The sequence below is a fragment of the Amphiprion ocellaris genome, chromosome 21 (assembly GCF_022539595.1).
Source record: "Amphiprion ocellaris isolate individual 3 ecotype Okinawa chromosome 21, ASM2253959v1, whole genome shotgun sequence".
NCBI classification, from domain to species: Eukaryota; Metazoa; Chordata; class Actinopteri; family Pomacentridae; genus Amphiprion; species Amphiprion ocellaris.
In genome coordinates this window covers 15,187,786-15,201,361 of record NC_072786.1, presented here as the reverse complement: position 1 = coordinate 15,201,361, position 13,576 = coordinate 15,187,786, and the positions used below count along the sequence as shown (strand labels likewise).

The following is a 13,576-nucleotide window of genomic DNA, read 5'->3' as shown; positions in this document are numbered from 1 at the left end:
AAACTTGTGTAAAGAAGAAAACAATCCTGTATCACTATTTACACGGCTAATTGAGATTACAACCCAGCACTAACACATACTTTTCGAAAAGCGAGGTGAGAAGAATGATGACTCACTGGCAGATCATATTAAGAAAAAAAAGCCATGGGGTTTATCCATGCCTGTTGCTGCTCCCTGGCTGTCTCTCACCGTCTCCTTTAATTCTCTATGCCTCTAATTACAACATGCTGACAGCTAATGCCCCACTCAATTTTACACCACATTTTCCCTTTGTATTAGAGCAATAAATACAAGTGACAGAGGACGATCAAGGTGTTGTCCCTCTATTGAATACACAAACAGAAAATAGGTTGGCCTTGGCCCCTCACATCGTTTTAGCACCCAGAGTGGGTCTCAAGTCAAGCAGCTAATCATTAACCATTTAAATTGGATGCTTGTCCCCAGTTGACTCATCGTGAGTACTGTCATTTTAGTCTCCAGTGAAGGGGTCAAGGTAAACCTTCACTTTGGGTCTGTCACAATTAAATGAAAGAGGGGCACAGTTTTCCTTTTACTGCCTTTACATAACTGTGCAGACAGAGAAGGGCCAGCACACTGCATGGTGCAAGGAGACGCCTTTCACTGGCGAAACTTCAAATAAAGTCTTACTTCCGTACATGTTCATGCACACAATAACCTAGTATGTAAACAAAATACACAAAAGCAAAGGAATCCTGCGCTTCAACTGGACCCTGGAACTGGGCTCTATTCTAAGAGGAGTGTTACTGCAATGACAACAGCATTATGTGGAAATCCAGTTTGCTTACATTTCTGCTACATACACGGCATGGCTAAATGACAAAAGTGTGTCAAAACATTTACAGTCGACATAGAAAGAAGATACACAAACAGAATGCAGAGCATTTATATTGTGCTTTTTGTTTTGTCAGCTGCATCTGATAAACGGTTTGCTTAACACTTTTGTGTATTACTAGTATTTTGGATAAATTTCCTCAGTGTCAAAACAATAAACTGGAGTAAAAAGATACAGAGATGTTTACATGTCCGAAAAGGTTAAGCATCAATCTAGGTAGGCATGTTAATATGGCATTATGCCCACCTGAGTCTCATTACGATAACTGGATTATAGGATTTCCATCACCTCTGCTCAAGTTATAGCACTGCTTTTATCATGTGAAGAGCAGATTATTGGGTTTAGATGAATGCAGCCAGTGGGTAGCAACTGATACATAGGGAGAATAGTGTAAAAACAAAAAACGCAACATCAAGAGAGTCAATCCACTAAATTGAATGTTGGGTCACTTCAAAGGACCAAAAACATGTCACATTTCCTGCAATTTTGCAAAATTGGTTCCGATGAAATACCAAAATACAGATGTTTGCGAGAGCTCCCATTAGCGATAATTTCCCCCATTTGCAAGTGATCAAAGCATTTTATGTGCTGTTGCACATAAACACGTTCTGCTAATGAGCGGGGGCTTTGCTTAACAATCTGAACAATGGTCTTCCAAAAACAGCGTTTAAAAGGGTAATACCATTCAGTTTCAATATAAAATACACAAAATGAGCAATAAAGTGTGTCAGGAATTCTGAGCAGACTACCAAAACAACACCTCAACTGCCCATAGTGGGGAAGCAGCACATAAGACAGTTTACAAATAGGCACAGTGTCTACATAGACACTAAATAACTGCATTGTACAAGAGAATCTGATCAATCACTAATTACTGGTGGCATAACTAACACAAATAAGGCTTTAACTGTTATCTAATTCACAGATTAGGGTTCTAAATGTCAAACAATAAGAATTACAACAACCAACCAAGAAACCAACTGTGCCCGCAAAGCAGTTTTCGAGCCAGAGATTACTACAAGTAGATCAGCATGCCTCCCCATTTCCCTCTACACACCTCCGCCAACAGAAGCAGCATCCGACCATATGTGCCTATCACCACATTTAGACAAAACTGAGAGTCAGCATGTCATTGTGAATTCAGAGATGCAGACAAGATATGTCAGCCCACTGGATCGCAAACAGTAAACTATCATTTAACAGATTTTGAATGAGAGGGGTGTGGCGTCTGAAATAATAGATACAAAAAAGTCCAATTACGGAAGCCTCTCAGCCCACAGTCAATTGGATCGATAGGCTGGAACACAAATATTTGACTCCACTAAAATAGCAATGAACACGAATAACTGTGAAAGGGAGAAATAGGGGAATGCTGCCAATAATACTGATTTGAGGTGGCAGTTTGATAAGTCTCATTATGCAAAGGAAATAAAGGATTCCATTTGGAGAACAGAAATACTGCTGTGTTAGTAACGCCAGAGGAAAATATAGATACGAAGGTGTGATTTTGCCCCTACAACTGACATTACAGCTGGAAATTACTTACACATCTATATTTTCTTGCTAAGGAATTCCACATATCATGTCCCACGTACGTAACATAGGCTTCTAGTTACAAATGTGTCATCTCAAATCTAACCTAGCTCTTAGACTTCCCTAATGTTACTTCTTCAGGCTTGACAAAGCTCCCACAAATACCACAGAGAACCATATACAGCTGTTCTCACCCGCCGAGTGGTACTCCCCATGACGAGTACATTGATTGTGATGTGTAAACATGGTGGAGTTCCCCTTTAAATGCAATTGATATTTAGAGAACTGACTATGCAGCTAAGGGGGAAAAAAAAGACACTGAGAGAGGCTGAACGGAAACTTAACTGGAACTTACTTCATCAAAAAAAAGCACCAGAAATAACAGTATGCCTGTACACAGGACGTAGATACCTATACAAGTAATACCAGATCAATGGACAGAGCTACATACACATCCCGTTGAATTTTTCTTTTCTATCTGTGATTATTGCCCTTCACCTTTTCATTCAGCAAATTACAGCACTTAGTTAACTGTCTTCATTTGTAAAATAGATAAATGTTTGAATAAGCTTCTGGCAATGCTAACTGTCACAATTCTGCATAACTGACTCTTTTTAAACTCATAGTATTGCAATGTATCAATTTGAACCATAGTGAATTGAAATCTAACTGAATAGGGAGCTCTCTGGTGATATCTAACCTTAGTGGTTAATATGATAAACAGCAATAGTACTGACAATGAATTAGCAAATTGACCATGCTTTTTAGCCTTAGATTGTGCAAACTAGTTAAAACACAGCAATATATCCGAGCACAGTCCCAACAGGAAAGTTCAGTCAAACTTATTTGAATGAAAAAGAAAGAGCCTGGAAATATGGAGGATTAGCAAAGGATTGGCTTAAGAGGTTTCAGGAAATGACCAACCAACTAATTAGAAATCCCTTTTCAATTGTCAGGCTCCTGTAATCTTAAATGATGGCTTAATTTCCCAAGCTAATGACGAATGAGCTGATTGAAGCTCTCAGTATCAAAAACTCAGTGGCTGCATACCAAGTGGAACAGCACCTGGTGCGAGGGGAAACAAAACGTGGACCGAGTCAAGCTTATCAGTGCAGTGCAGTTGAAAATAACGCAATTAAAAAGTAACATTTCTACAAATTGGGTTAAAGCTGCCTTCACTTTGCTGGTTAGGCAGATAATTTAATTTGTCCCCATCTGAAATCTAGAAATAATTGAATTTCAGTCTCATCTCTCAGTCTGATAATCTAAAAAATGTTTAAAGGGACACTGCTGGTATGTTGAATTCTGTATGTCTGACATTCCAAACAATTTCATAGTATTCTGTTAACTTATCTATTCACATGTATGCAACACAACCAATACTGTGTGAAATTTCTTTGTGCTTTACAAAAAGTGTTGCAGAGCTAATGGGCCTTGCCTAACCACATTCTTTTCAGTAGTGTAAAGTAAGCGGACTGAGCAATGGAGGTAAAATAAACTACAACACAAACAATGTTATTCATACTACAAATATGACAGAACTCTACATTCACCAACTTGACACGTGTGCATGTTTAGACATCTCACGCTCTCTCGGCAGCGAAATTCCTATTCAGCTCAGACGATGGCCTTTAAGCTTTCATAAAACTGAAGGCAGCAAACTTAACTGCACGGCGCACCACTTGCCATCCTGTCAATAAATGAAAGGTCGAGAATTAAATAGTGAGCTAATGATTCTCGCTAAAATGAGAGATGCTTTCCACTGTTGTAAAGCTTGGTACTTATCACATTTCTTTCGATTTGATAAAGCCCAACAAAATATTTCCTTGCTTTCAGACACTGCATACAGAGGAGCGTTGCTGTTACAGTGAATATGTGGTGCCGTTTTAATCTGGGATCAAACTGAAAATCCCCTCCCATAAGAGTTCAGTCAAGGTCATACTGGCGATTATGCAGACTGTCTATAGAGCGACAAACTGAGAAAGAGTAGTGGAAAATTTGAAAAAAGAGAGGTGCTGTCCCAAAACATCCAAGTGGGGCTCTACTGGAGTTTCACTGGAATTTTTTTCAAATTTCTTGGCACTGCCCTACTGTGAGGTTAAGAATTCAGAGACGAAAGAGCAGCAAAGAAGACCTACAAAAAGAGGACCTGACTTTTTTGCTGACATGTTCAAGTCATTACTTTCAAGCCTCACAGCCTCCTGTTTCGTCCGCCACATGTGGGACACTGACCTGCCTGCAGACTGGTACAGTGCCCAGACAAACAGCTGGTCTGTCTGAGGCCTACACACAGAGACACACACATAGAGACACAGAGGTGAAAGGAGAGTGAATGGAGAGAGGGAGGGTGCGAGGGACATATCCACAGGCCTTGAAATAGAGCAGGATTGGCCCAGGTCAGAGCCAGCCTGCCTGGCCACCTGTCTGGCATATGAGTTTTTCCAAGGAAGTGATGTCAAGGTATCCATAATGCGGATGACTTGGCCAATGACACGCTTCCTAAACTATGTGTGCACCACGTTATCATTCCAACAGTACTCCCTACTAGCACTGTTGTGAAAACATCGTGTAAATGAGCCAATTAAACACCAGTAGGCATAGTAAAAGCTTTACTGTACCATCTATAGGTGACGTTTTTAACCGGTTGCAGAGTCCTTGAATATCCCCATAAGTTTCCCCAATTTTGCTTATCGCCTCGGCGCCTCTCAGTTCCATTAAGGAGCGCAGTTCTTTGAGTGAGCAGCCGAACTCTCCATCATGGTTGGCCTCCACCATGGAGTTCTTCACCCCACTGTACGAGTTGTTCGCCATTGTTACTGCCTCCCCAGTCTATTGCAAAGCGCTGCTGCTTTGACTCGACAGCGGGGGTCAAGAAAAAGGTGTTGTCCTGGAAAAGCTTAAATCCTCAATTTTGCGAACACAGTGATAGTTCCCATAAACAGCAGACAGGCCCTTCACAGGCAGCTGGAGTCATACGCCAGGTAGCTGGGTAGGGGTATTACAAAACAACCCATTTCCCTTGGAGAGCTGAGTCCCTAGTCTTTCATGGTGACTGAGGATCACCCACAGAGCCGGAGATCACCATGCATGCAGATCTGAAAGAGAGGAGCAAACAGGAAAAAAAATTGTCAATAGTGACACCACCAAGTGCCATTTCATGTACAGCAAGGTTCTCATACATTTATTGATTTCCACTTCATGCTGAATGCCTGATGTTTGGGCAAAACTATCAAGGAAAACTTTATCATAGGTTTATTGTGGATACTGCAACTGATTTTTGTGACAAATACAAAAGACATACATTCACATTGTGAGGATAAAGTTGCAGCTAAGAGACAAAAAAATAATCAGAAATGTTATAAAGTCAGCTTTCTGTTCTGTACTACACAACCAGAATGTTTTTAAAATCTAATTTTTCCATTTCCTATGGTCTATATAGTACTGATATAGATTTCATCTATTGATTTCTTTGAAATACCATCATCTGCTCATTGGTCAGCACAGATAATTCTTCTCATCAAGCTACCTTTACTATGTACAATATAAAAACTATGTTGTTAGAAACAAACTGTTTTGGCTTTGGACATTAATAATTATCTAGTTTTTAATGTACCATGTTACAAAATATATGACCATAGAAGTTCTCTTCCCTTTCTCCCATCACATAGCTATAATACACCAGCACAGCCAGTTTTATTATTTTTTTTAATATCTCATCTGCATAAAAGAAAAACTGGAAGCCCTTAGACAAAACCACTTAGCTGCTCAGACAAGTAGCAAAGTAATTAGCAGAACTGCCTACAGTCACTGCCAAGAGATTTTGATTAGCTGTACTTGAGTTGTAATAAAATAATAATTTTGTCATTTGGATAAAATTCTTGTCAAGCAATGTGCGCTCTGCTTCCCGCGCACAGTATGTGAACAGAGTGGAGCTTTGGCATTTAGTAATCACAGAGAATTTAAAGGTAGTCCTGTCTCCTCTGCTGTGTTCATCGGCTGGTAATACAAACGACACATTCTGCAGCTGCTTCACAGTACAGGGTTAGAAGCATCTTCTCGTATTTTACACATGTTGGATTTAAATCAACTGACTGCTTTGGACTGCATCAAAATACATTGTAGTTGGTACCCTACTTATGGACAAGCCCTCTAAGCAACAAGACAAATGCCTACCTTCTCAATAAAACCAAGTATCTTTTTAAAATTTAGCGTTTAAAAGCGTTTGTCTAAATATCTAGAGACTGACAATAATGGTATTTGGTTGCTATAATTAATTATAGAGATTACACAAACTCTAAATAGAGTAGAAGCCCCTGAACAGTGGGTTCAATTTAAATATCCCCTCAGCTTCTTTAAAGAATTAGCTGTCCTAGTAATTTTCAGTTTTCATGTGTTTTTTATTACTAACCACCATCTTGATTTTGTACTGTTATTATTCATATGTCACAGATTTATATTTATTACTACAAATGTATTAATAATGCCTCTTTTGTTTTCCCTACTGCAAAATGGGACTTCTAGGGGAAAAGAGGTGACGATTTTACTTTTTCAATTCCAAGTACAAAACATAAATCACTGCACATGCTACAAGGTCAGTCTGCTGATGAAAAAGCCCAGCTGTTTCCTCTTCTAATATGACCAGGTGTTAAGCATTACAGTGCAATCTTTTCATCAACAAAAATAGATCCATGGTTGTAGACTACATCAGTACCCTGCCATGTCAAACAACATGCAGTAATTTCTGACACTGAATAAGAAAATCAGAAATCAGAAAAGCAGCCACCAGCTTCCCTGCAGCGTAACTGGTGGGGTAGCGTAGTGAGCAAGGACCAACTGACTGATTACCTCAGGAAAAGCCTTCTGTTTAATCTAATTAAGACTATCTGTGGCATGAGGGAGCTCCATGGTGCTCTACATGGGAGAGTCCATTCTAATGAGAGGCTGCTGTCCATTCAGCTTTAATCAGCCTAACACAATGAGGCTGATTCATTCATGTCGGCCAGGTTGATAAGAATTTGTCTTGGAGCAGCTCAGACAAGCATGCAACATCACAAAATAAAGAGGCTTAAGCAAAGCAGGTGTCAACCAGTTTAAAGGAGGACATGATTTCATGAATTTCTTAGAACCGCAAGGGACAGGACTGGATTTATTGCACATATTTAACAAGTCGGGCTTCATTTGTAGTCTGGAACAATTTTGTGAAACACTAAACTCATTTTGTACTTCTAGGTGGAAAGCCATGTCAGACTATAATCCACACTGGGAACCTGGGCTCAGCCGTCTGATGCATAAAGAAAGGCACCAGTGCAGGCAGACAGGGACATTCAGCCTTGTCTGAAAACAATGCAGCCGTTATCTCTCGGCTGGGGACGTTTTACTCAATTGTACTCACTTTCTTAACCTTTCATGTGAATTTAAACCACATTAAGGATTTAGAACTCTAAGCTAACATGTCAAAGTCAAAGATATATCGGAATTTTAAACTGGGATGCAGATGCAGGAGGAGAGAAAATGTAGCCTTTATTATGGCTCGGTGCACAAATGAATGCTTGCAGCTTATTCCATTGAGATTCTTGGAAACTATTCTGTTACATGTTGAGATTCTATTTGGAGCCATCTGCCATGGAAAACGGGACAGAATTTATTATTTATGACAGCATAGTTGAAGGGTCGGGCGTGCTACTGAGGTGGGAGAGTTGGTGGAAATCCCTATTTTGGTAAAGAAATACACCTTTGTGTGTCTTGTGCTGTTCAAAGATTTAGGGTCTTTAACGTATGTTGGCATTACCGTTAGAAAACCAACAATGCTGAGATTTAATGACAACATAGGTGACACTAACATGTGACACCAATATTGTCCATGTCACTGTTTTAAGAAGCATAAAAACGCATATCCTTGGGTCGAAGTGCCAGGGAATAATAAGCCAATTTTCCAAAAATGTCAGCTGGAGAGGCATCTCTCCACATCACGAGTTAAATCAATAGACTGCAAGGCGATGAACTATAAAGGTACATTTCTAATGTGACCTAAAAGTAGCAAATAATAAATATGAGAGAAATATAGTGTGTATAGGGTAGTTGCCCTTCAGTCTGGATAAAAAAAGATGCATAGTTGTAGCTGAATCCTACACGAAGCCTTTTCAATCATCATCTTTGTAACACGCAATCAGTAGGAAGAAACAAGTCTGTTACTTTGTTGAATAAGGATGAGTAATACGGTATTCAAATATTACTCATGTCAATCGACGAAGGTTTGAGATAAAGTTATCTCAAACATTCAAAGCTTTCAAATCAGCTGATGCGCTTATTAGCGTCTTGCAGTGAACTAAATGACATGCAATTTTCTTGGACATTCAAAAACCAACAAGAGAACAGATTCATCCATCAGTAATGCTATCAGAGCCATGCCATGTCTCCCTGCAGTCAGTGGTGAGAGTCTGTGTGCATATGCATGTGTATATGTGTGGGCGTGCGAATGTGTGTGTGTGTGCATGTGTAGTTGTGTGCATATATGTATATATGGAGGGAGGGAGGGATGGGTTTCCTTGTTTTTAAATGTTGTAAGGCACTTTATGTTGCATTTTAACTGTATGAAAAGTGATATATAAATAAAGTTTGATTGATTGATTGATTGATTGATTGATTAAAAGCTATTGCAGTTTACAAGTTTTGACACAGTTTGTAGACACAGTCAGATGGATAGTCAAGGTTTTTGAGTTCTTCCTAGCACAGTTTGTCCCAAGAATTCCAACAAAATGAGACAAGTGAATTTCTGCAGTCTTGAGTTAACTACTTACTATCTTGCAGTAACATGTAGCTTTTTAAATGTGTTAATGACCTCTAAGGGACTTATCTTAAATGGCAGGAATATTTAACTTGCTTTGGGTGCTAAATAGGCAAAGAACACAAGCAGTAGCCTATAGTAACAAATAGAATTCTTTGCCTTCTCCGTTTCCAGATCTTCAGGTCTTACTCTAAGAACCGTCTCCGACATTCACACCCCCTAACCCCACGAGCAGCAACAACGCCAAGATGAAGGAAGTGCCAACATTTGCTGCGCTGCGTCAGTTTCGGGTTGCAGAGCAGGTCACATGTCACAACAGTGGAAAATCATTGTGATTGGATCTCCAAGCTAACAGCTGGCATGGTATGGTTGAATGACAGAGGCTAAGGTTAACCCTTTCCACACTACAGCCGCAAAGCCACAGCTCAGCATGGATGTGTGCCGGCTTCACTCGAGGACCAAAGACTTGCAAGTCTCTCCTCTACCCGAGCTATTTAAGGCTATTATCACACATTAGAGGCACACTGAATCCTCCACCCAGAAGGCTGCGCCAAGTGGAAAGACGTAGACAGGACAACAGTGGTGGGCATCTCATAACCATACTCATGTCTTTGTTTCCACGCTAAGGAAACCCTCTGGCAGTTTGAACACCTCTACGTGCCAACAACTTGATGCAAGTCAAGGATAGCAATTCTAGGGATCCCTCTGCAATGGAGCTGCCTAATGCGAGAGTTGGTATTTTTAGCTTCCCCCAGACTGCCCCTCCCCCCACTGCTAGCCGTTGCTGAACTGGGTCAGGCCATGTAAATGTGGAGGGTACAAAGCAGAGACACCCAGCCATCCTTGTGTTGCATGGCGTGTAGCTGAGAGTGCTACTTCACTCCACAGACTGGAACCTCTACACGGCTCGGAAACGCTGTCAGGCTGCCAGTTCATGAGAACGCACAGTCAGAGGTGTCACCAGCAACTTACTTTTCCTGTCCAGCTCCTCTTACTTCATGTATGGAGAACATATCGTGGTCTCTAAAATGAAAGCAAAGTATGACCTTTTTCATCTAGATTTCAGGCTGTCAGTCAAGCAGGAATGAGACAGCTATTGTTGCAGTTGCTCAGTATCATAATTTACCCAAATCTGTTATTTTTAGGATATTTTTAAGACAGCTACTTTATTTGACTTGGTTAAGATTTAATCTTAGCGTGTTTTCTGTCAGGTATTGCTGCAGAATTTTCATGGTACTAAAGCCGCATCACAAAAATCATGCAGCTGAACCAAATTTCAATCTGGAAGTGGGGCAGAATTAGGGCTCTTTGCGTCCTATTAGAGTACACATAAATTCTAGGTTTTGATCCACAAAAAATTCTGGATAATTTGCACTATGGCAGCATTTATACACCTTAAGAATGACCAGCAGGTTCCTACAAAGTGCTTAAAAATAATATTTTAAGCACTATATATGCGGATGAAAAACACCTGTCAAAAAAGTAATTTTGGTCTTGCATTCACAAGTGAAGGTGACTGACCTATTCTTTTAAACGTGTTCTTGTTAAACTTATTTAAATTCTCATGGAATCAAGCTGGGCTTCAAGTGAAACACAATACAGCAGGAGAGGGTGTCATCCGTTAATTACTTTCTGTTTTGAAAACCTTGAAGCATAATAAAAGATGTCACATCGTGTTAATAGTGTTGTATGTAATGTTTCTTCAGATCATAACTTGCAATCACACAGCAAATGGTGAGTGGTCATATAATTTATTTCTGATTTGTTAAACAATTTCCAAGTAGTCCTGATTGCTGAAAGACTATTCTCTTTTTAAGGTGTAATTATGATTGATTTGTTGTTGTTTTTTTCCACATCATTAAAAATGATGTTTTCTTTGGGAACAAAATGTACAATTAAGCATTTATCTACAAAATATCAATATTAAAAGTAAATGTTCCCCTTTTCGTCTTAGTATTGGCAATAGAATTAACAGTACAGTTATTTTCTAACTATGAAAAGATTTTTTTTTCCTCAGACTCCAATCAAACACAATCATCAACACCCCCCTCTGCTGCATTCATATTTTTGGCATCAGTAATGTAACTGCAGGTCTAAGAAGTGACTGTGGAAAAATGATTACATTTTCCCCATCATAGATTAGAAGAACAGTAAGGATGGTTTTATTGAGCTGTTATACAGAGTCTCTCATGTCCGTGGAATAGAAAATATTCCAAAAAGATGCATCTTTCATTGCGCCACTTTGAAGATGAGAAGCTCCCCGTGTTCTTTGTTATTTTGATTCTACATAGCAGCTCAGCGGCCTGAGGTCCTGCCGCCCTGCCATTTTCTGCCACAGTCTGACCTTGCTGTCCCACTCTTTTCACTTTTTGCATGCAGTATTCTTGACCTGAGCTTTAGACATCTTTTCCCTGCGATAGAGAATGCAAGTTCACATTTTTCTTCCAAATACTGTGTCATAACAAATTTCAGACTAGTGTTCCATGAACTAAAAATAAATGTACATTCACATAAGCTACCTTAACTCTTCAGAAAAGGTTCAATATAACTATCTATGCTTTCACCATCAGTGAAACTGTATTCAGTGTGACTGAGCCACTGCTGTAATGGCAGCGTCACCAGATCCCCCAAGGTGACAATGTGTTCTAGAGAGAAAAGCTATGAGGATCAGATAATAATGTACATTTTCTTATTCAGTGTCACTGTCAAGTGCCGTCTCTTAGATTTTAACATTATAAATATTACAAAATAACTCATTTCAGACAGTCACTGTTTCATGGAAATATTTTTTAGGAGGCTTGCAAGTGCAGTAATTGTGATTTCATTAGATAAACCAGTGTGACATTACTGTTCTCTCTGCACTGAGCTGATAAGTCTCGAATTTTTCACTAAACTGTTACAATGACAGTTTGGACGCAAGGAGAAAATTATAGCATTTGCCACAAGTAATACTGTCCACCACAACAAGCAAGGCTCAACAAAGAGATAACATTGCAGTCCCGAAGTATGGTAGTATTTTAAATAGGCCATTTTTGAAATAAAAGAGCCATATTCACAAACTAAAAAGAAAGCTAAAGCTTCTGCTTGACTATAAAAACGTAGTGTTCATCATTGCTTGTCAAGCCAGAAAGTCTGAAAGTTTGAAGAGATGCCAAAGCCAATACAAATACCTGGCAGACTGACTTGTAGCATATTTAGATCTTCTGCCCAACATGAGAATAGATCATGATACTTTGCAGTGTGTGCCTTGGAGTCGTTTAGTAGGCAGGGTCAGAGTGTATAATTAGTTTTGCCAGTTTTGGCAATTATAGCCCCTTTGATCCCCCAAAACTATTAGGTTAAAGCTTATTAACTGTAGTCACACCTGTGTGGTTCATTTTGATTGCTTAGTTAAGGTTTGAATGAATGAGTAGTCATGAATGACTCAAAAAAAAAACATTTAACCTAAAACCCCTGCCTGGAATAACCTTGGCCTTACAATCCACACAAAACACAAAAGATAAGCAAAATTCCATTATAAGTAAATAGTACCATAAATACATTGAATGTGCTGGGACAAAACCAGACTATATTTAGCTTTCTATGTTGCTTTACATATGGCTCAATGTCACCTTATATCATTGACCTACAGCGAAATGATCCCTAAAATAATGCAGCGTATTTGGCAATTACAAACATTTGACTTACACACAGAGCTGAGGACAAACATTGCCAATAGTTAATTACTTTTTTTCCTCTATGCTGCACTTGTAATTGTCCCCCAGTGCAGAGCATGACAATGTATTAAGTGAACTTGTCTAGCAGCTGTAAGGGGAACTCATCCGTGTTGAGTTAGGCAGGGTCTTGACAAGAAATAACGGCCTGGAGGAAAGTATCGCATTACTTCACAGTGACTATTGCTCCGTGATTTCACAAACTCCTGTGTCATGAGAATCAAACTGCACTTATTTCAACAGCAAGCAACACGTTGGATTAGTTGAAATCACATACTCTCCGGCATGGCTAATGAACCTAATATGCACTGCACAAAAGGATAAAAAAGCTCGAGCTGCAGTCTGGTAAGGTTGTTGGTCTACAAATGCAAGCAGAGAAAGCACAACCCAGCCGAGCCACACGGCCAAGGAGGTCAAATGATCTTGCCTCTGCGATATAACAATTTTCCAGAACAATTTGGGAAACAAAAGCAACAACTACTACTTTTATTATTTTGCCAGCAGCACTGTCAATAGTCAACCGTTAAATTTTTTTTTAAAAGGACGGTACGAGGGAAAAAGAAAGGATATTTTTGTCATTCTTGAGTGACAGCAACAGTCCGAGTTCAAAGGGCTCAGACACAGTCATCAGATTATGTTACTGAAGATTTAAGTGAATCATTAAACAAACTGAATTTCTATATGCTGAGCTGG

General features: G+C 39.5%; 1 protein-coding gene across 3 annotated transcripts in view; it reads right to left on the bottom strand.

The window, feature by feature from the left end:
• The window catches only part of atp2b1a (ATPase plasma membrane Ca2+ transporting 1a), a 36,815-nt gene that overhangs the window by 21,393 nt on the left and 1,846 nt on the right, over positions 1 to 13,576 (bottom strand). For all 3 annotated transcript variants that reach the window (XM_055006487.1, XM_055006488.1, XM_055006489.1), the window contains exon 2: positions 5,005 to 5,481. In XM_055006487.1, coding sequence (XP_054862462.1) covers positions 5,005 to 5,197 — 193 coding nt within the window. In that variant the 5' untranslated portion in view covers positions 5,198 to 5,481. The remainder of the gene's footprint in view (positions 1 to 5,004; positions 5,482 to 13,576) is intronic.